The sequence below is a fragment of the Belonocnema kinseyi genome, chromosome 6, assembly GCF_010883055.1.
Source record: "Belonocnema kinseyi isolate 2016_QV_RU_SX_M_011 chromosome 6, B_treatae_v1, whole genome shotgun sequence".
Taxonomy (NCBI): Eukaryota; Metazoa; Arthropoda; class Insecta; order Hymenoptera; family Cynipidae; genus Belonocnema; species Belonocnema kinseyi.
The window spans coordinates 136,576,864-136,601,032 of NC_046662.1; the positions used below are offsets into that span (position 1 = coordinate 136,576,864).

Below are 24,169 nucleotides of genomic sequence, written 5' to 3' on the forward strand. Positions count from 1 at the left end.
TCAGGAGGCTGTCCTTTATTGTTCCCATTAAACAAAATCTCATTATCTCGCCGACCCAATAAGCTTCGTTAAATCTCTATACAATTCATCCTGAAAAAACAATCGTTTATCATTATTTTTTTGACTTTTAAAAGCGCGAATTTGATTGGAGCTCTTGTGTTGTTTATGCTAAATAAGTTTCACTGATCTAAATTTTGTTTTACATGTTATTTTGATGCTTTCAATTTGACGACCTGATAAACAAAGCTTTATATTTATTTTCGCCCACGCGTTTAGACTTACGGTTAAAAACTAAAAAAAGGTAGTCAACACCTTAGGAGAATGTACTTTATCAATCCCATTATACAAAATCTCATTATCTCGCCGACCCAATAAACACCGTTTAATGTCTGAATGTGACCTAATAAACACCTTTGAATCACTATAAAATTCAGCCTAAAAAATACTCTTTTATTATTATTTGTTGACTTTTGAAAACGTGAATTTGATTGGAGTTCTTGTGTTATTTATGCTAAATAAGCTGCACTGATCTACATTTTCTTTTACTTTTCATTTTGATGCTTTCAATTTGACGACTTGATAAACACCGCTTTATTTATAATTCCGCCCACGCGTTTAGACATACAGTTAAAAACTAAAAAAAAGATATTCAACGCCTCAGAAGACTGTCCTCTATTGATCCCATTAAACAAAATCTCATTATCTCGCCGACCCAATAAACATCATTTAATGTCTGAATGTGACCCAATAAACACTGTTAAATCTCTATGAAATTCTGCCTAAAAAACACTTATTTATTTTAATTTTTTTACTTTTGAAAACGTGAATTTGATTGGATTCTTGTGTTATTTATGCTAAATAAGTTGCACTGCTCTACATTATGTTTGACATGTCATTTTGGTGTTTTCAATTTGACAACCTGATAAATACCGCTTTATATATATATTTCCGCCTACGCGTTTAGACATACGTGTGAAGATGTTGGAACTGAAAACCTTGAGATTCTTGACAAAAAGCTATGCGATTGTGAAAATGAGTTACAGCATTACGAATCATCTCCCTATCAATCAAAGTAGCCTGTTGTAGAATCCGATTCTGCAATTCGTCTAAGCTTTGCGGTTGCGTTGAGTATACTTTGCTCTTTAAATAACCTCAAATAAAATAGTCGAGAGGCGTCAGATCAGGAGATCTAGATGGCCACTCAATTTCACCCCTTCTTCCAATGCACCTTTAAGGGAACTGATTATCCAAATATGCTCGAACCTCCATACCGTAATGAGCCGCTGCTCCGTCCTGCTGAAACCAAATATTTTGAAAATTATCGCCTGTAATTTCCCTTATTCTTGGTACAATTTGGTTTCTGAGATGCCGGCCCAAACATTAATCTTCCTTTCCCTTCAACTTTCCTGTTGAGCTTCTGAACGCTTAGTTGCAGTTTCGACATCTCCTACATTAAGTTCTCCCTTTCTCTCTTGCTCTCTAGGTTCGCTTAATCTCTCCTTTCTCCCATTCCACTTTTATCATCTCCTACTACACCTCCATTTTCTTTTTCCTCTTCCCCAGATCACCACTGATCGTTGAATTCGGCTGTTGCTCATAAACTTTGTCTCACCTTACACCTCCTCTCTTCCTGTCCGCTGTAACTTCTCTCTCCCATCTCAGATGACGCTCTATCTCCTCGCAGGTCCCCTACGCCTATCCTCCTTGTCCTTCCGATTCGACTCCTAACCTCAAAACTCATACGTGCCTATTTATCTTTTACTCCTTACACCTTCTCCACAGTATCCTGCTCCTCACCTACACTTCCACCTCATGACAGACACTTTATCTCCTTTTTTCTCACTTCACTAAGACACTCCTTCTCTCCTCACCGTTTTTATCCGCCACGAAAGCTCCGCCGATCTTACAATTGGCGCCCAACCCCACGCTGGACGTCAATTTACTCCTCGTATCACACACAGTAGGAGTAGAAAAATATAAGGCTTAAACCGTAATTCTTTTGTTTAAGTAGCTTATATGGATGTAAAAGAGACTATTTATGCATTTTTTAAAGGAAATAAACATTTTATAAGGAAATTATGAATTAGATGAGTATCTGAAAAATAGCAGCATTCAGAAACTTTGAAAAGTACAGCCTCAAATATGGACAAAAACACGAAAAAAGATATAAAAATGTTAAGCCGTGGAAAATACTTCGAGAATATGAGATTTAAAAAATATTCCTTCATACAGTCAATCCGCGGACACGTGAAATTGCAGATACGTTCAGTAAATGTGTCATAACAAAAAGGGAAGACGCATACATAATATTGTAAGAATTGTGTACCATAACAATTACAGAACCTTAATATCCCATTGTTCCGTAACGCTGTTACTACAAGGACACGTAAAAGTTCTGGTACTCTGTAATGTAACTAATATAAAATAAAGCGATAGAACTGTTATGCCACTAATATGTCATACGTGTTGCAAGAACGGAACATAAAGTTCACACTCTTCTGTAACGCTGTTACTGTAAGGGTACGTGACAGTTCTGGAATTCTGTTATGTAACTAATATTGAACAGAATAAAGGTCATACTGTTCTTTAACAATAAATGGTGGATAAAGGCTGAGCAGTTGCGTATAATATGATAATAGGAAACGAAGAGGGAGAATATATATATATGTAAGGGAGTTAGGGGTATCGGTGATAGACTTTTTAATCATGAATATGCAAGGGTCTGAAGAGACGGAGAGATTTGCATTGGAAGAGCGGGTAGAATCAGACCATCAGCCATAAGGGGACAGAGCTGCGGAAGGAAAGGTGAAGAATAAGTGTCGTTGGTTGAGGAGAAACTAAGCTGGATGATAGGGAATGTAAAAAGATGAAAAGGAAAGTGAAAACGTAGTACAAAAGGTAGAAAGAGGGCACTGCGGAAAGGGAGGAGTACGTAGAAATAAAAAAAGAATTTTAGATTGATGTATAAGAACGAGAAACAGGAAAAGGAGAAAGATCTGGAAGAGGAGTTTAAAATTGGTAAGACAAAACAGGATGTGTGGAAGACATTAAATAGATTTAGAAAGCGTAGAGTGGGAATATGTGAGAAGATAAAGAGTTAGGTAGGTAGCAAAGAATCTATGGACGAATAAGGGATTTCCAGGAGGTAGGAATAAGATTTTAATAGTGCTACTGTACAAAAAAGAGATATGAAAAGGTTGGAAATTTACAAAGGGATTACGCTAATAAATACGTAGTAAAAAGTATACGCGATGGTGGCAATGGAGATGCTACGGAAGGATTTTGAGGGGAAAAGAATATTGCCGGAGACGCTGGTGAACTTTAGGGCGGTTAGGAGTACTATTGGCAACATATACGTTCTGCAGCACGTGGTGAATAGAGAATTAGAAGAGAAGTTGCCAAAAGTGTATGCACTGTTTGTGGAACTTAAAGGCGCGCTTCCTTCGGTGGATAGGGAGAGGTTATGGGGCGGGGAGGCGGTGGAACAGATGGTATTAGATAGAGGACTGATCAACAGGATAAGGGAGTTTTATGAAGAGACGAAAGACAGAGTGAGAGGAAGGTAGGGAATGCTGGACGGTTTCTGGATGAATGGGGGGTTAAGGTAAGGGTTCCGCATAGCCTAAGGCTTTTTGCGATTTTAAGCGTGAATATGGAAAGTAAGCTAGCAGCTGGAGTGATAGGTGGTGTTTGGTTAACAGGGATTAGGATATGATCACTCGAGTATGCAGATGAAATAGTGCTGCTAGCAAAGAGCGAGGAGGACTTGTGAAAAAGTCCAAAGTTTTCATGTTCAGAAAAGGAGGTGGAAGGGATAAGGGAGCTGAGTAAAAGTCAAAGGAAACGACGGTGCAGGAGTTGAAAGAGTTTGTCCACCTTGACTTCCTGTTTGGGACGAATGAGGGAATGGATGTTCATATAAAAGAGAGAGTACGAAGGGAAAATGTAATGATAAGACAGATGTGGGCGGCTGGGAAAGAAGTTTCTCGCAGATGATTTTGGAAGAAGAATAAAATTTGTTGAGTCGCTGGTGTTAAGTTTCTTATATTATGGATTGGAGTTGCGGGGATGGAGGAGTAGGGAGAAGGTAAACAGGATACAAAAGAGGTATGTAAAGTGGACACTGAAATTGGCCAGGAATAAGCCTAATTACATTTTCAGGAGGAAGTGGGGTGAATAAGGTTGGGGATTATAATGGAAAATCGAGCGTTTCCATATAAAGCGAAATTTTTATAAGAGAGGGCAAGTAAGCTGGTTAGGGAGTGTTGTTGGGGAAGGAGACAATGAGAAGGGTTGGTAAGATGAAGGTTTGAGCGAAATGGTATTTTGAAACAAATGGATTGCAGATAGATAAAGTGAGAAGGATGCACGAGAAACAAAGGAAGATATATGAGATGTTTAAGATGAACGGCACAATGAAAGAGAGAATGCAGAAGGGATGAAGGGAACAAGGGACTCAAGATTTTGCGGGAATGATTCGCGAATTCTGTTAAGGGAGAGAAGACAATATTTGTGTAAGAAATAAGACAAAAGGAAGTCAGAAGCTTATAGCGAGAATCAGATGCGGATGCATAAAGGATTTTAATGGGTTCTGGCTTTCTAGGGAGGACAGGATGCATGAAATATTTAGGAAAGAGCATGCAAAAGTAGAGCACTGGTTGGAGGAGTGTGAGGAGGTGGAAAGGAATAAGATAAGCATAGCAGTCTTAGAAATAAGGTAAGGATGGATGTTAGTTTTTAAGAGTTAGTTGTAAGAAAATTTTGTAAAGAAAATGGAATTGCAAGCAAGTCAATTTTTTTAAACCAGCAGTACGAAAAATAAACGTTTATCTGTTTGTTCTGTAACAACCTGAGACCAGTTTTGTGCCGACGGTCAAGCGCAGTAATATATTTAAACTGGATAAATATACGCCGGCGACAGAGCCAGATATCGTTTAAGGTTGGGCGACCAAAAAAAAAATTTATTTTATAACATTTCATTTTTAAATTTACACCTTACAATTTTGTAAACCCTAGGGTTAAACATACGGATTAGGTAGAATAGGTATCGTTCGAATCTCCAGTGAGCAAAACGTTGTAATCTCGTTATGGAATTGTTACGGATCTCTGAAAAAACATGGTCCTGTCACAGCGCTACAGAATTGATACATCAATTTGGGAATGACATTACTCGGACAAAGCCTAGATAAACAAGGCGATTGAATGTAATGAGGAATGTCTGATTAAAAAATCACTTTTAAGACCAATTGGAGGTTGGTGGCAAATTATAAAAAGTGAAGTGACCAGAGGCTTTCGCACATTAATAAATGAATAAAAGTATTTTAAAACTATATTACCAATCATGTTATTTGAATATTATTATAAAAAAATATTCATAAGTCAAATTATTTTTATTATTACACTCTGTTATGTCCAAACGAAGATTTTCATATAATCTGGACCAGAAAAAATCAATACTTTTACGATAAAACACAAATTTTGATGTGTGATCCTAACGGGGGTGTAATTTTTAATCAAAATTTTATAATTAATAACTTCGAAGAAGAACACTTTTTAAATTTAATTTGCAAGATATCTTTAGAAAGGTTTAAAGAACATATCACATATAAATCAAACAATATGATACCTAAAAAATTGAGCAGATTTTCTGATTTTTGGAGGAGCCATACGATCTGAAAAAGTTTCAAATTATGACTAATATCTTTCCCGGTTCACCTTATGAAAAAAAAAATTAATTACGCTGAAAATAATTACGCCAGTAAATTTCAACTGAAAAATTACATTTAGTATTTTAACTAGTTAGGACAAGAAAGTGACAATGTGAAAACTATTGCCCAAAAAGACCACAACTCTAAGTCTTTTTCATATAGGCCCTCGAAAACGTTTTCAAAGTTTAATTTTTTCATTATAAAACTCAAGATCAGGTTCGTTTTGTGGCTTTGAGCCACAACTTAATTGCGTAATTTTAATTAATTTCAATTAAGGCAATGGTCAAGATTTATATGTGACTACAGGACTGGTTTATGATTTCTAAATTTAGCAGAGTTTTTTAATCATCATCCATAAAAGGTTTAATTTGCCATACCTGTCATAACTGTTGGGCTAATAGCAAGAAAATTGACGCAGGCTGCTCCAGTACCATGTCCCATCAGAGTGACGTTCCCTGGATCGCCGCCAAATAGAAGAATATTTTGTTGTACCCAGTGAAGTGCTGCTATTTGATCCATCAATCCATAATTTGCTACTCTGCCTCTGATGTTTGGTGCTACGTTAGCATTCAGAAAGCCCAAAACTCCTAAGCGGTAGTTGATAGTGACAATAACTTGATTCGCGTAACTTGCAAGAACACTACCATCATACAAGTTACCACTTCCCCACTCGTAACTTTCACCGTGAATATACAACACAACTGGATATCTTCTACTATTGTCGGCAAGTCCTAAAATGAAAACGTATAAAAAATAAAGCATCTGATATTTTAAAAGTAAAATAAAACCACATACTTTTTAATAGAACAACAAATAATATACGCAATAGATATATGGTGATGATGCAGTTGAAATACACAAGATTTCCAGCCAATGTCAGATAACAATATGTTTGCACAATAATGGCATAGTGTCCGAAAGCGCTGTAGATATATTTGCACTTCGCAACAGCAGAACGTTAGGCAGATGCGGCTCCATGTGCTGCTTAATAAGGCACTAAGGTATGTCAGCACAGTGTGCTGGCACTCTGCTGGTGGGAAACCGTCTTTTCTTGCTTCTTTCGTTTCTTCGCAGATAATAGCTGCAGCAATAGAGAAACCGGCGCTAGTCAACCAGCCAGCTTCGAACATACTGGAACTTGTGATTGTGATAAACCATAAAATTGCTTTCGTTTGTCTCGATCACTTTTGGATACTGATTAGATTGATTTTATCTTTAACAAATACTATTTGATCTCTTCAATCGGATCTGAAATCACATTTTAAACTTAGATCCGTATTCTCTCCCACGTGGGGGCCTAGCACGGGTTTTATTTTGATAAATATAATTTTACACATTATAATTTTATTAGATAAAACAAGCAATTTGTTATCTTAGCGACGACCTTTTTCTCACGAAGGGCCTAGCATGCATATTTGTTCTAATAAATATAATTCATAAACCACAACAGTTCGCTCCTTTTATCTTAGAGCCAGACTCTCCCACAGGAGGGCCCAGAATAGGTTTTGTTATAATAAATGTCATTTAATAGATTTAATTAAGCACTACATTACCCTATAGCCGGGCTTTCTTTCACGACAGGGACTAGCATGGCTATTTGTTTTGATAAATATAATTTATAAAACCCAACAGTTCACTTCTTTAGCTTATAGACAGAATCTCTACCACGAGAGGACCCAACACGGGCTTTGTTATGGTAAATATCATTTACAAAATAAAACAAGCACTCCGTAAACTGAGAAACGGACTATCCCCTACGTAAGGGCCTAGTATTAGGTTTTTTTTGATGAATATAATTGATTGAATGCATCAGTTCACTCTTTTAACTTAGAGCCGGACTCGGGTTTCGTTTTGATAAATTTAGCAGTTAACTCCTTCAACTTAGAGACGGACTCTATTTCACTAGAGGACCTAAAATGGGTTTTGTCTCAATAAATATAATTCATTTAATGATAAAAGCACTCCGTTAACTTAGAGTCAGACTCTTTCCTATAAAAAGGCCTAGCATGATATTTCTTTAAATGAATACAATTTATTAAATGCAACAGTTCACTCTTTTCACTTAGAACGGGACTCGTATTTTGCTTTGATAAATGTAGCAGCTCATTCCTTCAACTTGGAGCGAACCCGGCTCTTATTTCCTTTCCAACTAAAAGAACCTAGAAAGAAAACAATAAGAAGAGAAAGATCCAGAAACAGCGTCGGGCGAAGAGACGTCGACGAGCGGTAGCAAAGTGGCTGGAAAATCCTTGGCGGTACGTCTCATTACCCCCAAGATCGCCGACGTAAGAAGACTTCAAATAGTAAATCATTTAAAGCTCCTAAGCCTCCCGTCACTATCTCAAGCAAGACCTTCCAACCAGATATTCCTCTGAGTAAGGCTATTCCTCTCATCGATAAACTCGCTTCTCAGGTCCAAGCACTAAGCACACATCAAGAGATGATAAGGCGACCAACTTTGGAGTAGATAACTATCCTAACTCTACGGGCCTCGTCCATAGAGTTTTCACCCGAAAAAATTCATTCCCAGTCGAAGAGGTTAAGCCCACCACCGCAACCGATCCACTAACCCGCCAGTCCGGGCATTTTTACACAACTCTGCTAAGCACGAAAATTTTACAAACTATACCGTTCACGTTGACGAGGAAACTCTTGGGTGACCATAAACGTGTGAAGAAACGCCTGGAAGAGACTTGTGAGGACACTCACTTACATCACTATACTCAAAATCCGGAGAACCGAAAGAGGCCTCGCCCTCCCCCTAAAAAACGTACTCTTAACAAGCCATCATCTGGTAAGTGATCACGATCTTCACTCAAGAAACAGGTTTACGGGGCTCAGCAGGTGAGGTCCCCTAACAAGTGCTTCCCAGAGAAGATGCGTGTCCTAGCCCAAGTGTATGGAGGAATAAGCAAACCCTTTACATTTATCCATATCAACCCATGCAGTCCTAAACGAAGCGACGACGTCTGAAACGACTGAAATCGGTGGTAATTTGACCGGCTGGGTTTCGATAAACCAGGCTTGCCAAAACCTCTTCAAGGACAAGGTAGAAGGATACCACCGACTCTAATTAGCCGTGAACCACCTTTAATGTGTGGGTATAAGAAGCCGCTTTGACGCAGGTCTAGGACTTCGTGCGTCGTCTAAGAAGACCAGTTCACAAATTTATTAGTAACTGTTAATTGTTCGATGTTCAGCTTCCATTTGGAACAAATTATTATAGCATAATCTTCCTCCTCTTCGACATGCGTTATAAGAAAATAAGACACCTTAATCAATACTTGTATTAAACCTATCGTGGTGTTTTTTATTCAAATAGAATCGATAAGTGGACCTAAAATTGTACTAGCTTCCCTCTAAATCAACTATTTATAGTACATTTTGATCTTCGAATAAATTTATTCATCTCTTGTACCTATAGAGTTTTAATTTGTCGTTGAATCAAACTATAGTTACATTTTCCACGTGACATTATGCAGGATGTACAGTAAAAAAATCAAAACAATTCATATTTATTGTACACGCTGAATACATTACTAACAAAATACTCGAATTCAATATTTTTTAGATACCACGCAGTACACCTTTTTTAAATACACTGGGAATCATATTTATGTCTTTCCAAGAATGGTTGCCGCAGCGGTGTCGTGAGTTCCCGGGGTCGAGAAGGGGAAGAATTTTTACGTTCTATGAACATTTATCATTTATTTTATAAAAAAACGAGCAAATAATCAATAAACGAACAGACGAGGCAACATACACGACCAGTATCACGATGTCTGATGTATGATGGGTGAAAACCATGCACGCGGCAACAACAATGTGTGTTTTGACTGCGCGTTAACATTTAAGCGGAATTTTCAGAGTGCAACTCTAATTTGTTCGTGCTGCTGATATAAGGATATCTCAAATTTTTTCCACACTATTTATCCCGCAAAGAAAACATTGCGTATAAGATTTAAAAAATTAGACTTTTTTAAATGATTTTAATAAAAAGTAACATGTAGGAACCTGACCAGACTGAATTTAGAGAATTCTTTATAGATTCAGAGAAATATTTTGTAAAACGAATAAATAAATTTGTACTATTTTGAGGTTTTTTGGAAAAATATACTTTTCTGCTCAAAATAATATTTTTGGTTGAAATAAAAAATAGCTTAACATCGGCGTAATATTATTGTAAAATAATAATCAATTTTCGAAATTTCAGTACGAGTAGCATGTTTTTTAATGAACTCGCTATTTGTATCAACAAAGCACTGGCTATATATCAAAAACAGTAAGGTCTCTGATCCTATACATGTAAGCAAAATCTCAGTAATGTTATAGCACGTACCAGCAGACACGTGCCTGTACGGTATTCTGCGCTCAGGCCGTGAAGGCGCATAAGGCACTCACGTTTCCCTTTGTCCTGCAGTCATACTGCAGTTACTGTGGACGAATAAAATGACACGCAGATCATGTTTGCGTTCTACTGGTGGGAAGACAGGCGGCCAACAGACGAGCCTCGGTGAAGAGTACGAAAGAAAAAAAAATCGAATAGGTGAGAAACGCTTATTTGCACGACGTGAAGTTGCAGCATCTCCAAATTTATTGTGTTATTATTCTTGTAGGAAAAGCTATGCATATAATTTAGCAGAACTATAATTTTAATAGGGTTTTCACCCTCCTGATGGATTAATCTTTCTAGCAATAGATTTTTTGCTCTTGTTCCATATAGACATGCTGATTGGAATAGCTTTTGGACTCTGATGGCGTCTAGATCACCCTGGCTGGATAAATGGTTATTAAAAATTTCATTAAATCAATGATCTGTTAAATGTTTCCATAGTTTCAATAGGATCATTCAGGTCGTCCATTGTGATGTTGCATTTTGCAACTTACGAGGCATATGTTACGGTAAGATTATAGTAAATGATAATTCATCAAGTTGTCAATTATACTTCTACTATACACCACCGAGGCTACGCGATGATCCATGATTCGTTTTGATCTAGTTTATGATTTAAGTCCTTATCGCTGATACTTTCCGAATTCTTATTTTTATATATGTAAACGCTTTTCTGGAGTCAATGTGATCATCGTGGGATGTCGCAAGAGGTTGAGAATCATCAGGACGTCGGAAAGAGTCAACTAACTTGCTACTACTACTAAGACCTTGACTGTACCATTCAGATTCTCCCGCCAGTTCTACCATGAGTCGTTGCTGACAACTTAACTGCTGAAAACCTCAACGGGAATCGCTTGCAGAGATTGACAGGAAATTACCTGCATTTTCTGCAAGAAATGGATTCCTTCGAAGATTCCCAAGTCTCCGAATAACAAAGCGTATATTTCATCTAATTTCTATACAAATCAGAAGCGTGAACTATATCATCGACATTTACTGTACGTCTATAAATAACTGGATCACTTTACATCGTATGGCATTGTTTTAAACCTACGGTTGTCCACGCGACGTTCCGAAAGTCTGCGAACTCCGACCAATGGGAGACGAGCAAGGTGGAAATGACCGGTGTATAAATAGGAGGAACGCTACGTCACCCGTCGGAGGACTTGAGCCACGTTTCAAGTCTTCTCTTTGCTGCTAATAGTGATTTCCTCGTATCAGCGGGTAAGATTTTTCAGTTCCAATCGAGTGAAACCTCTCAGCCTTTTTTCCTTCTCTCTTTAGTTGGCCCAAAAAGCCCGAAAGTTTCTTAAATTCGTTTGTAATGTGAAATTTAGTTACTCAAGAAAGCCCTAAAGTTTCTTAAAATTATTTGATTGTTTGATTTTAGTTGGCCCAGAAAGCCTGAAAATCTAGTGTTGGCCCAGGAAGCCCAAAGCTAATTGTTGATTTTAGTCGGCCAAGAAAGCCCAAAGATCTAGTTGTTGAGGTTAAGTTAGCCACGTGGCCACGAGGTTTCACCAGATTGTCTCTTTAAAATGTTTATAGTGAAAATTCTAATTTTATGCCATCCTTTTCTTATTTGAACTTACGTAATTTTTTGTATTTTATTTGATTTGATAAGATTTTATATTTGATTGTGTGTTATATTTGTTATGATTTCACTTGTGCAATTTTATTATGGTGATCTGATAATATCAATGTGTTAGTTGTGTGCCCCATGCTCTGGTTCTTGTAAATAGTCGCCCCCCCCCCCACATACAGAACATTATTAGTCGTTCCAGGAAGATAAAAAAATAGCATCTTAAATCCCCCTTTTTAAAATGCGTTCTTTAGAATGAAGTGTTACCCCTTATAAATGCAAACTTAGTCGCATACCCCACAACCCTAGGTTGCAGAGTAGTTGCATCCCCCCCACATTTTTCTTTTGAAAATTAATAGTTTCTTTATAAAAATTACCCCTTTGTGAGATGTACCCTTCAAAACGAGTTATAATCTTGTAACTTATAAATTTAGTAGTTTGCCCCACAGCGCCATATGCTGGAATAGTTGCCCCCCCCCCCCCTCTTTTTTCGTATCTAGGGAAAATCTTTTTAAATTTTTTTAATTTATCTACTATTCAAGAAATAATTTTAGGGAAAATCTGTTATTTTCTACTTCTTCACCTCAATCTACGAAAAATTAAATGCGATAAATTTAGAAAGCTATCGTAAAGGGAAACTATTAAATCGTTCGGAATGTTATACCCCGAAATCGTACGTAATCGAAAGTCGAGCTCGTGGTAACAATGATCCCGCTAAGGAAATAGCAGACTCACGCAATTTAACTTGTATCGAAGAATACTCGCAATTTGACCATGATAAAACTCATTTCGAACCAGCAAAAATTGCCTCTAACCTAGAAAAAGAAAATCCGCGAAAAATGTCAACAGAGAATTTGAGTTTAGGCACTAAACGAAAAGATTTAAATAAAATCGCGAATAAAGTATCAAGTCCACTTAAAGTAAATAAAGATCGAGTAACACTCTCGGACGATACTGTCAACCCTCAAACACACATTCGTGATTTAGATTCGTCGATAAGAATTCAACCTCGGGACGAAAACCAACAAATTCCGAGAAACAACCCGATTTCTGGAAATGATTATAGGATGAGGGAAAGCGACGAGAACGATAGAAGCCATAAGATTTATTATTATGATTATGACCGACTTAATTATTCTCATAATTGGAATGATTATCATAACGTTTATGATCGTCATTATTGTCCAAGGAATGGGAGACATTTTAGTTCGTGTAATTTTTATGAAGGTCGGGAGGATCACTTCAATGATCGATCTTACAATCCAGCCGGTCGGTACTATAGAGATGGATTTTCGCGGAATAATAGATATGACCTACACTGGTCTAGAACTGAAAATATTAGTCGTCATCCTTCTAAAAATATCCATGCGAATGTTAAAGATGGTCGAAGTAATTACCCCATTGATTATGATGGTTATTACAATAGACCCGTTATAAACTCTGGTAGAGATCGGAGATTCTTTAACGAACACAATTATCCTCAGGATAGTTATTATTATGAAAAAAATACCCCACAACAATATAGAGTTGATAGACACCGTTATGGTTTCTTTTATCAAAGAGGGAGATACAAGATTATTACGACCTTGAAGATGAGTTTTTTTAAGGGAACCCTAGGCCGCGGGGAAGTAGTACGATTTTCCGACCTAGTCGCTCATATCCTGATGTGGATTCCCATTATGAAACCCCCCCACTCTCAAGATGATTTACTAAATCGCTCAGATCATCCACAGGTCCATTTTGAAACCTTTTTGGATGTTTCCTATCATAGTAACACTCGACGTCTGCCAAGGCAAACTCCCCCGTGTAGTCGTACTGTAATAATAACAATACGATGTACTGTCGCCATGATTTTCCGTCCGCTTTTCTGGCCGTTACCCATGTTATCATGCGAAAGTGGAATCTTAGATTTTCACGGACGCTTCATGAAGACCCGGATACTTTTCTGACAAGAGCGATAGGGAATTATTATGTCTTCTCCCATTCTTCATGTCAGGTATAGCTGGGAGGTGGTATGATGGCCATAAAAACGATTGGTTAACTTTTGACGAATATGCAGCGATTTGTTGGGACAGGTTCAACTATTCTAATTCTATTAATAACCCAATTTTACCCGTAAAGAGCGAAGCAGAAGGCCCAGAATCTACCCCCAAAGGTGGTATAGCTCGTTGGAATTGTGGACCGCAAGGCCATCATGTGGTAGGAAGGACGTACGAAGCCTTTCTGCCCAAATTGCTGGGGAAACGAACAAAAGAATCGTTGAGCGGGGTCGCAGCGATTCTTAACCTTCCTGAGGAGACCCTAAGTACAATTCATTTCGCTTCCGTGGTTCCTTCTGAGGTCGTTCAGGGTAAAGGAGGAGTCGATGTGGTCACGAACGAGGTGGATGATCTTGAATTTTCCAAACTCTTCACTCCTCACAGATCAGAAGATATTAGCAGTTCCCAAGATTCTTACTCCCCTTCAAATAATAAGTTTCTTCCTCTAATTCAACCCTCTTACGAGTCAATATCATGGACTCCACACCAATTCCCATTTTTCAAATGCCAGAAGTTTATTATGCTCCCACACCCCTGAGTGAACCTGAACCGCCCCATTAATGCTTTAATCAATTAAGGTTTTTCTAGAACCTTTATAGGACCTAAAAGTATGATGCTAGCAGAGGAATTGGAATTGGAAATCAATCACAGTAATGGTGGAGTGCAGGTAGCTGACAGTAGCTTGGAAGTAGTCTCTCAAGAAGTCACGGTTACTATGGAACTAGAAAAAAGGGGAGGCTAATGTTCGTTAGAGTGATGAAAAGCCTACCAGTGGCCCTAGCTCTATGTTTAGATTTCATGACATTTTTTGAGATGCAAATAGGCTTTGTAGACTGGACCTGGAATTTCAAGAGGACACTTTTAAAATATTTAAATTTGAAATAGAAGAATGGACCAAAGATAGGTGCTGTGGGCTGAACGAGCTAACCACGGATCAGGCCGAAATTTTGAAAATCTTTTTGAAAATCTAATTACCAGAAATTCCTCAGAAACCCGGGTTAACGGATCTAACGTAACACATAATTGATATTGGTGAGCATCCAGCTATAAAACAAAGGCATTACTTAGTATCTCCTAAAGTATTGGAGGCTGAAATCGCGGAAGTAGATCACATGTTAACAGATGATGTAATACAACCCTCTAAAAGCAATTGGTCGTCCCCTGTTGTGATGGTTAAAAATCCCGATAAGAGTTATCGATTCTGTTTGGATTTCCGTAAGCTAAATGACGTAACAAAAAAGGATGCCTACCCCCTTCCTCAGATGAATGGAATATTTGACAAGATGCGTAAGGCTAGATACATTTCAAAAATAGATTTATTTAAGGGTTTTCTTCAAATTTTGCTCGAGTTAGGAAGTCGAGAAAAGATCGCGTTCACCGTACAGGGTCGGGGGCTCTTCCACTTTAAAAGAATGCCCCTTGGTGCGACTAATGCTTCCGTAACTTTCCAGAGGTTGCTGAATCGTCTCATTGGTCCTGTAATGGAACCTCACTGTTTTCCTTATCTGGACGATATAATAATCGTGACGAAAACCTTTGAGGAGCATTTGGAATGGCTGGCTAAAGTGCTGAGTAAAATCCGAGATTCTGGAATGAAAATAAACCCCAACAAATGTGAGTTTTGCGCCTCACAGCTCCAATATTTAGCCTATTCAGTAAATGAGCGAGGTTTGCAAATTGATCCAGAAAAAGTAGCACTTATCTTAGAATATCCTATCCCTCGAAATTTAAAAGAAATCCGACGTTTCTTTGGAATAGCGTAGTGGTATCGTAGATTTATCCCAGATTATGCCACCTTAGCTTCACCTCTAGCAAAGTGCCTACAGAAGGATCAACGATGGACATGGACAGAGCATCAACAACTAGCTTTCGAACAAATAAGAACATGTTTAACCGATGCAACGGTATTAGCCTGTCCAGACTTCGAGATCCCTTTTGAACTGCAAACTGACGCTAGTAATTCCGGATTGGGCGCAGTATTAACACAAACCATAGGGGGAATTGAATACGTGATATCATACGCTAGTAGGTCCTTAACAGTAGCAGAGCATCATTATAACACTACTGAAAAGGAATGCCTAGCTGTTATATGGGCCATCCAAAAGTTACGCGCATATTTAGAGGGTTACCACTTCACGGTCATAACAGATCATAGCAGCTTACTTTGGCTACATAATCTTAAAAATCCAACTGTTAGACTCACGAGGTGGTCGTTATCGTTACTCGAGTATGATTATAAAATAGTGCATAGAAAGTGTGCTCTTCATCATGTCCCAGATGCCCTATCGAGGATGCATGAAGACCCTGTAGAAAATATTCACCTTCTTAGTGACCCAACACCCTCGTGGTACTATCGTCGTTTCCTTGCCGTTACTGATTTTCCAGAGAAATTTCCTGCTTGGAAAATTTTGGAAAATAAACTCTACCACTAGCGACCCGATCCCGTCATTTCAACCTTAGTCCGAGATATGAATGAGTGGAAACTGCTCCCAAGTGACGATGAACGCGGGTTGATCCTGAAAGAAGTCCATGACAAACTCCAAGCTGGTCACTTTTGGAACAATCCGGGACTCATTTCGGGAGCTTATAATAAATCGCTGGGGATCTCCTCAGGTCCTTCTGATGAATAGCGGTACGGAATTCATTAATAATACTCTCCGCTCCATAGCACAAGAATTTAATATTTTACACTGTACCACCCCTTCCCCGTATCACCCACAAGCCAACTTAGTAGAGCGGGTTAATCGAATATTAAAAACCATGATAGTATCTTATATAAACAAAATCCACCGCTCCTGGGTGGTCTTTTTAAACCTCGGCCGCGATCCCAAGCCAATCAATTCCTTGCGGAGACGAGAGGATGGTGAACCTGTGATTGACCTCAAACCCCTGAATTGTGGAGAGACTGCATGACAAAGTTACAAGTTATGAGAGACTGGCTTTTTAGAGACGGCGATTTAGTATAGTCCCGTAGTCGTATTCCATCATCCAAAAGGAAACAAATAGCGGCTAAACTCAATCCTTGTTTGCAGGACCGTACAGAATCTCTAAAGTTTTTTCGCCTGCCGTCTATGAAATCAGCAATCCGTCAAATGATAAAATTAGTAAAGTCCATATAGAACATCTCAAGCCCTAAATAACTTCTGACTTTGATCCCGATTCTGATTTACAGATACCATAGTCAACTTCTTAGATACTCCTGTAGTCGCCATTACTGTAACCCTGGTTACCACCCTGCGTAGTGGCCCAAATTATTGCCCAGAAGTCACCCTTATAGTTGCCACTTTATATATTGAATATCTCCAACACCGTCCAGAATGGATCCTCCAGGCGAGGTTATAAAAAAATTGTGCGCAAAGCTTCAACGGAGAACGTAGAAAATAGAGAAGTTGAATATAAAGTTGAAAGGGCAGGAGTTAAATATAAAAAACCAACAGGAGCTTTTAAAAAATGTGAGTGTCCTTACTAAAAGGTTGCAAGCAGAGGTAGTGGAATTGAGGAGAATCGTCATCGAGAAGGGGATGACAGAGGAACCAAACGATAGTGGATTCACGGTTAAAGGCAACCGAAGGATCCATGAAACCCCGAGCTGGAGGTATCTAAAGCCCTATGAGGCCATCATCGATAAGATCCAAAGAAGATATCCGGGACTGTTCATCGCTGTAAAAAAGGCCGTCGTTGCAGAGATGGAATACGGAGCAAGGCCGAGAACTACAACCGAAACAGATGCTGATTTCATCCTGGAGGAAGTCTCCGACGAAGAGGAGGAAGAACTGGATGCTATCCTAGATGAGGCTTGCAATTTAGAATTCTTCCAAAAGGGCGAGGGTCACGTAAGAGAGCCCAAGGAAGCGACGAAGACCACCCCGAAGGAGAAGTCCGACTACCTGGAACCCTTCAGGCGTAGAACTAGACTGTCTCAATTCTTGTGTTTTTGTTGGTAATCGAAAACCTCAGTCAAGAGAAGTTGGCCGAGAAAGCCCTACAGTTTCTGAAAATTATTTCATTGTTTGATTTTCGTTGACCCAGAAGGCCTCAAAATCTAGTGTTGGCCCAGGAAGCCCAAGGTTAATTGTTGATTTTAGTTGGCCAAGAAAGCCCGAAAATCTAGTTATTGAGGTTAAGTTAGCCACGTGGCCATGAGGTTTCACCAGATTTTCTCTTTAAAATGTTTATAGTGAAAATTCTTATTTTATGCCATCCTTTTCTTATTTGAACTTGCGTAATGTTTTGTATACCCCTCAACCCTAGTTATAATCTTGTAACTTGCAAATTTAGTAGTTTGCTCCACAGCCCTATATGCTGAAATAGTTGCCCTCTCCCTTTTTTCGTATCTGGGGAAAATCTGTTATTTTCTACTTATTTTATATAACTCCACGTAATCATGGAATATCGTAAAGGGAAACTGTTGAATCGTTAGGAATGTTATACCCCTAAATCGTGCCTTATTTTGTTGTAATAATTTTAAAGCATTTACGAACGTCGGTTTATAGTTCTAAAATCAAGAAAATGTGATATAGTCAATTGTGGTCGATATGTGTCAACTATGTTATTTTGCTAGATAATTCGCTATGTCTTCATTCACGAGTAAAAAAACCCTTACCTTTCTAAACCTACGCCCTTTACTGAATTATCCTACTTTTGACTTGAGCTAGCGGGAAAGTAATAGGGAAGTTCAAGTTCCGGTACACAATAACCTCAAAATGGAATTTGTTTTAGTCAAGTTAAATTGAGAATTTGAAAGTAAGAATTCTAGTTTTGTTGGATTTTGAGATTTCGCTTAGCCGTTTGTGTTTCATTAGTTTCTTTGATCCATGAAAGGTCTGGCGCCCAGCATTGCCTACTCTCCTCTCAACATGTCTTTTAAAGTATTACAAAAAAAATTATTTAGAATATGAAACTGCACAATGGCCTAACGTTACTCTCTTTTGACCAAAAATATTTTTTAAGACAAAATAAAAATCCATTGTTATTCAGTGTTCGCACAGGCTACACTTTTTCAAATAGAGCTTGACTTTTATTTCATAAAAATGAATAAAATAGTATTTTATATGCTGAAATATGATTATTTAAATAAAGAGCAGTTCTTTTTTTTGTAATTTGTCACTTATGAGGCTTGTAGGAATCATTTTTATAAAGTTTATGAATCTAAAATTTATGAATAGAGATAGAATTTAGGATGGTACTGGAAAAAATCATTTTTATAGAATTAAAAAAAACAATTAAAAGTTAATTTTATTTGTGTAGAAATGTTCACCTAAGCAGAGGAATGTCAGTTGTTCATAAGATTATTAAATTTTGCAAAGTGTGGATCGTATAATTTTTGTGTTACCGACTTTGGTAACACTTTTTTAATGATTCCTAAATAAATAGGCATAACATTAAAAATATGGATATGCAGTAAAATTGATCCCAGAAAAAAATATTTTTCAGTATAGTTTAAGATTCTTACGTCTTCTTTAGATATTTTTGTCAATAATTTCAAAATCTAATATTGCTCTCTGTAACATTGCGACTCTTCTATGGGTTACGTGTTCGGTAATGTATATTCAGATTTCAACTCCAGTCGTCTCATTCGGACTGTTAAGCCTAAAGCTGAAGCTGCCTGTTATACCATAAAGTTGATTCGCAGAAATGCTTTCGCTTTTTTTATTTCTATTACGTTAAGAAGGTTCGATTAATTATTTATAGTTTATAAATACGTAAGTGTTAAATCACGGGGTGAAGCCAGAATAGGTATTTCTGGCAGAAAAACTGACGTTCGTCGTTGGTCGATATAGAGTCCCTTTTAGGGACTTTAAAAATATTCAGTTTGCGAAAATGTAGTGAACTTTGAAATCGTTAATATAGTATCTCGGATATTATGGGCTGGTAAAGCCATGTCGGTGATGTGTCAATAAATTCTAATTGAAAAATAGAATAATAATAATATAATAAGATAAGTGCAAATTGTTATTTATATGGATAAATGAAATTAAAAATTCCGTATTTAAATGCATTAAAATAAAGGTAATCATTTGTGCAGTAAATGCTCGTGAAAAGTTGCTTACGTTAAATCGCGAGTAAAACCTAACCTTAAATTTTAAATGCACAAATTATTTAATTTGTGAAATAAATTTTCACAAACATTTCTTCCAAAAATGTAACGAACTGTAATGAGGTGGCTTGCCATCCGTTATTCATCCTCCCCTGAGTATTATTGATCAATAATCAGAAAGATTGCGATATATTTTTGGGCAGCACGAACTCAGAAAACTTAACAAATAATAAATGTGTCAGAAAATTTCTTAGTATGTTGTGCAAGTATGGATAGAAAATTCTGACTTAGTTTTTCAAGTTTTTTTTGTCCTAGTAAAGATAGAAAGGCTTAATATTAAGTATAGGTTAGGGCTAGTTAATTTTTAATATGTGTATTGAAGGAATTGGACGCCCTGCCTTTGCTTCTCGGAAGACCAAAATCTAAAAAAATTTGGAGCCCCTCCTGTGAAGTTGACATGTCGGAGACAAAGAATCTCTCCCGAGATAAACATCCTCCCGTCGATCTGTCAGTGCGGCACTGCCACCATATAACTTACACCCAAGATTCACTTTTCCACAAACAAAGACCCGGTCTTTAACTCATGACATCCAGAGTTTCATAACGGTCTTCAATGAATACCGCATTCCGAATTAAGAACTGGCTCGGCCCCGATAACAACTGACGAATGGACATCTTTGTCACTACCGGCATGCTAGTCACGAGGTGGAGACTATAGCATGGTCAACAGGGATGGAATCTATTCTATGGTGAAATCAGGAAGGGGTAGCCTAAAAGGGCAGTACCTGTCGGACAAGACCCGTGAGCAATGGAGATGAGCAGGAAGGTGACGAAAACGACGCTGGACAGCCAGTTCGTATTGGTCATTCACGTCGAATGCTTGGAGGAATTTTCCTTCTACGCAACATCGCACATTTTGACGAGTTCGTTTTGGATTTTCGGGTTCAGCAGGAGCGAGGTTGGCGTCATCGGTTTTCCTCAGTTGAACAGTATTTGATTATATTATTTCTGATGTATGGTTTTTAGTGTTTCTTTTTCTTTTGTTGTAAAAGATAATGTGTTTAAACGAACTTTATCATATTATATTCTGAATATTTCGTCAGAGCTAAGTTACTGGAACATAGTTCGAAACCTGTTTACTTATAGAAATTTTAATCGATAAATTTATATTTAGCACACTAAGCCTTATTTTTTAAGTGTACAAAATTTATAGGCATAGTGATATTACATTATCTTAGATATGCGGTATTATTATTTATTATTGATATTTTATTGCAGGTTTTAGATATTGAATAATTTTAAATTCAAAGGTAACTTATTACATGTGGAGGTACAAATATTTTAATGATCATCGAATTGTACATTCGAGGTAATTTGATTGCAATAAATAGTTCATTAATGATTAAGTTCATTAGGTTTAATTTATTTATATTTTAGATAAATAATTATATAAAATATAACTTTTATATCAGAATTTATGCATATTTTTTCAGATTTTCCTGTCGTCACTATTATTTATGAAGACATTCATTACAGACAAATTAATAATGTATACTAAATAATTATATATTCTATTGTTTAATAAATGCATGAAATAAATATATTATGAAATGAAGGTGAATATGGACAATTAATCTATATGCATATTGAAAAGTTTGGTACTTTACTTTATGAAAATTTTGTCTTTCAAATGCAAAGTATTATGCTAAGAGATTTACCTAAATCCATAAAATATATATCTACAGATCAGAAGTACATTCAAATTTAATTCACTGCAAAGGTAAATTGCAATTAATATTTTGAGAAAGGGGAAAGCCTCAGTTCTACACCGCTAGATTGTAAACGTGTCATTTTGCCAACAGACTTACAAAGTAAAAGTAATTAATTTTGAACGCTTTCAATTTTTTTACTAACATGATATAAAGTATGAATACAAGATAAAATTATTTACAACACGAACTTGTTTGGAACATGCAGACAAAAATACTGTAATGCAATTTTTTCGAAAGAAAGAATTATTGATAGCAAATTATTCTTTTTTTTTCGAAGTTGCTGTGCAAATTACTTGCAATGGAAAAAATGAAAAGCAGGTAATTTTGACAGCAAATTTAGTGAGTTGGCGCTATTTTTAAATCACAATTTTATTTTTAAAAGGATTTAATACAGAATAGAGACAACACTCAAACAAGAACCTTATAAATGATTGGGAAGACTATTTATTAAGGTTAGGGAAAAATAATATTTACTTTAAAACACATATACTTCAAAATTTTCATAAACAAAAGAAATATTAAAAAATAAAACTGTTCAAACTTTTTGCGCCCCATGAACATACCAACGTTCAGGTACACAGTAAAAAAAAAGTATTCAAAATGATACCGAAATCAATATCATTTTGATATGCAACAAAAATGATACGGAATTCAAGACATTTTGATTGGCCGAAGTGAATGATCGACTTTTGAGATCATTATGATCTGATTCGGTATCATGTATGATGTCAAACCAAGATGGCTGATGTTCCCACAATACTTTAGCTCATTTTCAAACTTTTTATGATTTCTGATCATGCAATGTACTTGAAAAGTTACAAACTAACGAAATCTGATATTAGAAAATATCACCTGTTAAGCGTAGTTGTAACTTGCGTGCGGTTAGATAACATTTTTAGGTTATGTCATTATAACACCGGCGCCAAGAATTGGCGGCCATTTTGTTTAGTCTGACAAATGAACCAAAAAATGAGATCAAATTTATCCGAATGGAAAACCATTATGATCTCGAGAGTCAAATGATCGCTGGAGCATAATGCTCTGCAACAAAATTGATATTTTTTTTACTGTTTACAGCGCCGACTATTGGAGGGGGAATCATGTCTCAACAAACATGTCTTTGATCTATTTCTTCTAATTTTTAACCAATTTCCATTTGTTTAAACAATTTTCATTTGCTTAGACTTGAATCATAATTTTCATTAGTGAATGTGCTTTTCTATAATATAATAATTATAAATATTGTAAAAATATGAATCATGCAATAATTAATAAACTTTTATAATTTCAATTTTATTATGACTTTTATAATTTATTTAATAGTTTATTCAATATTTGAAACTATTAAAAAATGGTTAATTTATTCTATCTACATACTATACAGTCGGAAACATAATTGTGTTCTATTTTATTGAATTCTTTTATTTATTAGAAAAAAACTGCTTTGACAAAGAAATATGGCTTAAACAAATAGAAATTTATTAAAAATTAAAATAAATGTATCAGAGTCATGTAATTATTTAACAAAAAGTAGCATGGGATACCAATTTGAAGAAAGTGGGCACCTGTGGCTCAATTTTTATAAATTTTGAAAATAAAAATGAATAATTGTTTAAATAATTACATTATGTTTTTAGAAAATTTAACTACTTCAAACAATGAAAAACAATTACATTTCAATCAGAAATACGATTATTTTTTTACATTTTTTGGGAATAAATAATGTTTGAAATAATTCACTTTTGTTTAAGCAATTGAAAATGGTTTAAAAATTCGTGGGAAATATTCTAATTGTCTATTAGTAATTATTCGTATAAAAAAGACGACAGGAATTGCTAAAAAGTAACAATATACAATACGTAAAAATGTAGTGTTGAATTTTTGGGACATGTTTGGAGCGATGCGGGGATGGTGAGGGTGGGTTGGAAATAAAAGTTATATTGCCGTGATTTTATTTCGTAGACACTCCTTTTCAATCCCTAAAAATGTTGGCATGTTTCGATAAAACCCTAGTACATGAGTTCAATTTTTCTAAAATTCATAATTTAACCATATTAATGGAAAGGTATTTTGAATTGCACGGTGGCACGTATTAATATTCGAATTTCGAAAAAAACTACGAATTTTCTTTCTTCGGAAATGAATAATTATTGGGGAGGGGGTGGGATATCTTGCCTTGTAGCTCAAAAATCGTTTTCTGGGCCACCCTAATAGACACGTTTCTATTTCTGAAAGAAGTTTTACGAAAATGAGGAAATCAAATTTTGAGATAAGAAGATCGTTTCAACCCCCCTAATTAATCTATGATAAATATATTGCAAATTGTTTTTTGCTTATTTCATTGATACTTTGCTTCCTCATAGACAAAAAATAAATTTGCTTACACTAGTTATCATAAAATAAAAAGATTTAATTGTCAAGTTAGAGCTTACAAGAAATTATTACTGAAATCTACGTTGACATTTAAAACCTAACTAGCATCTGAACCTTCATGTGTAGAAATTAAATTCTCATTGTCCATCAGTTTATCACCATTCTCGATTTCATCAATATCTAGACCTTTTAAAAACTCTGGAACTTGTATTTCGGGTTTCATTTTATTTATTTATTTTCATCATCTGCATTACTAGCTACATAA

General features: G+C 36.4%; 1 protein-coding gene across 3 annotated transcripts in view; it reads right to left on the reverse strand.

The window, feature by feature from the left end:
• The window catches only part of LOC117174994 (neuroligin-4, X-linked), a 450,915-nt gene that overhangs the window by 258,274 nt on the left and 168,472 nt on the right, over positions 1-24,169 (reverse strand). For all 3 annotated transcript variants that reach the window (XM_033364481.1, XM_033364480.1, XM_033364482.1), the window contains one exon: positions 6,086-6,439. In XM_033364481.1, coding sequence (XP_033220372.1) covers positions 6,086-6,439 — 354 coding nt within the window. The remainder of the gene's footprint in view (positions 1-6,085; positions 6,440-24,169) is intronic.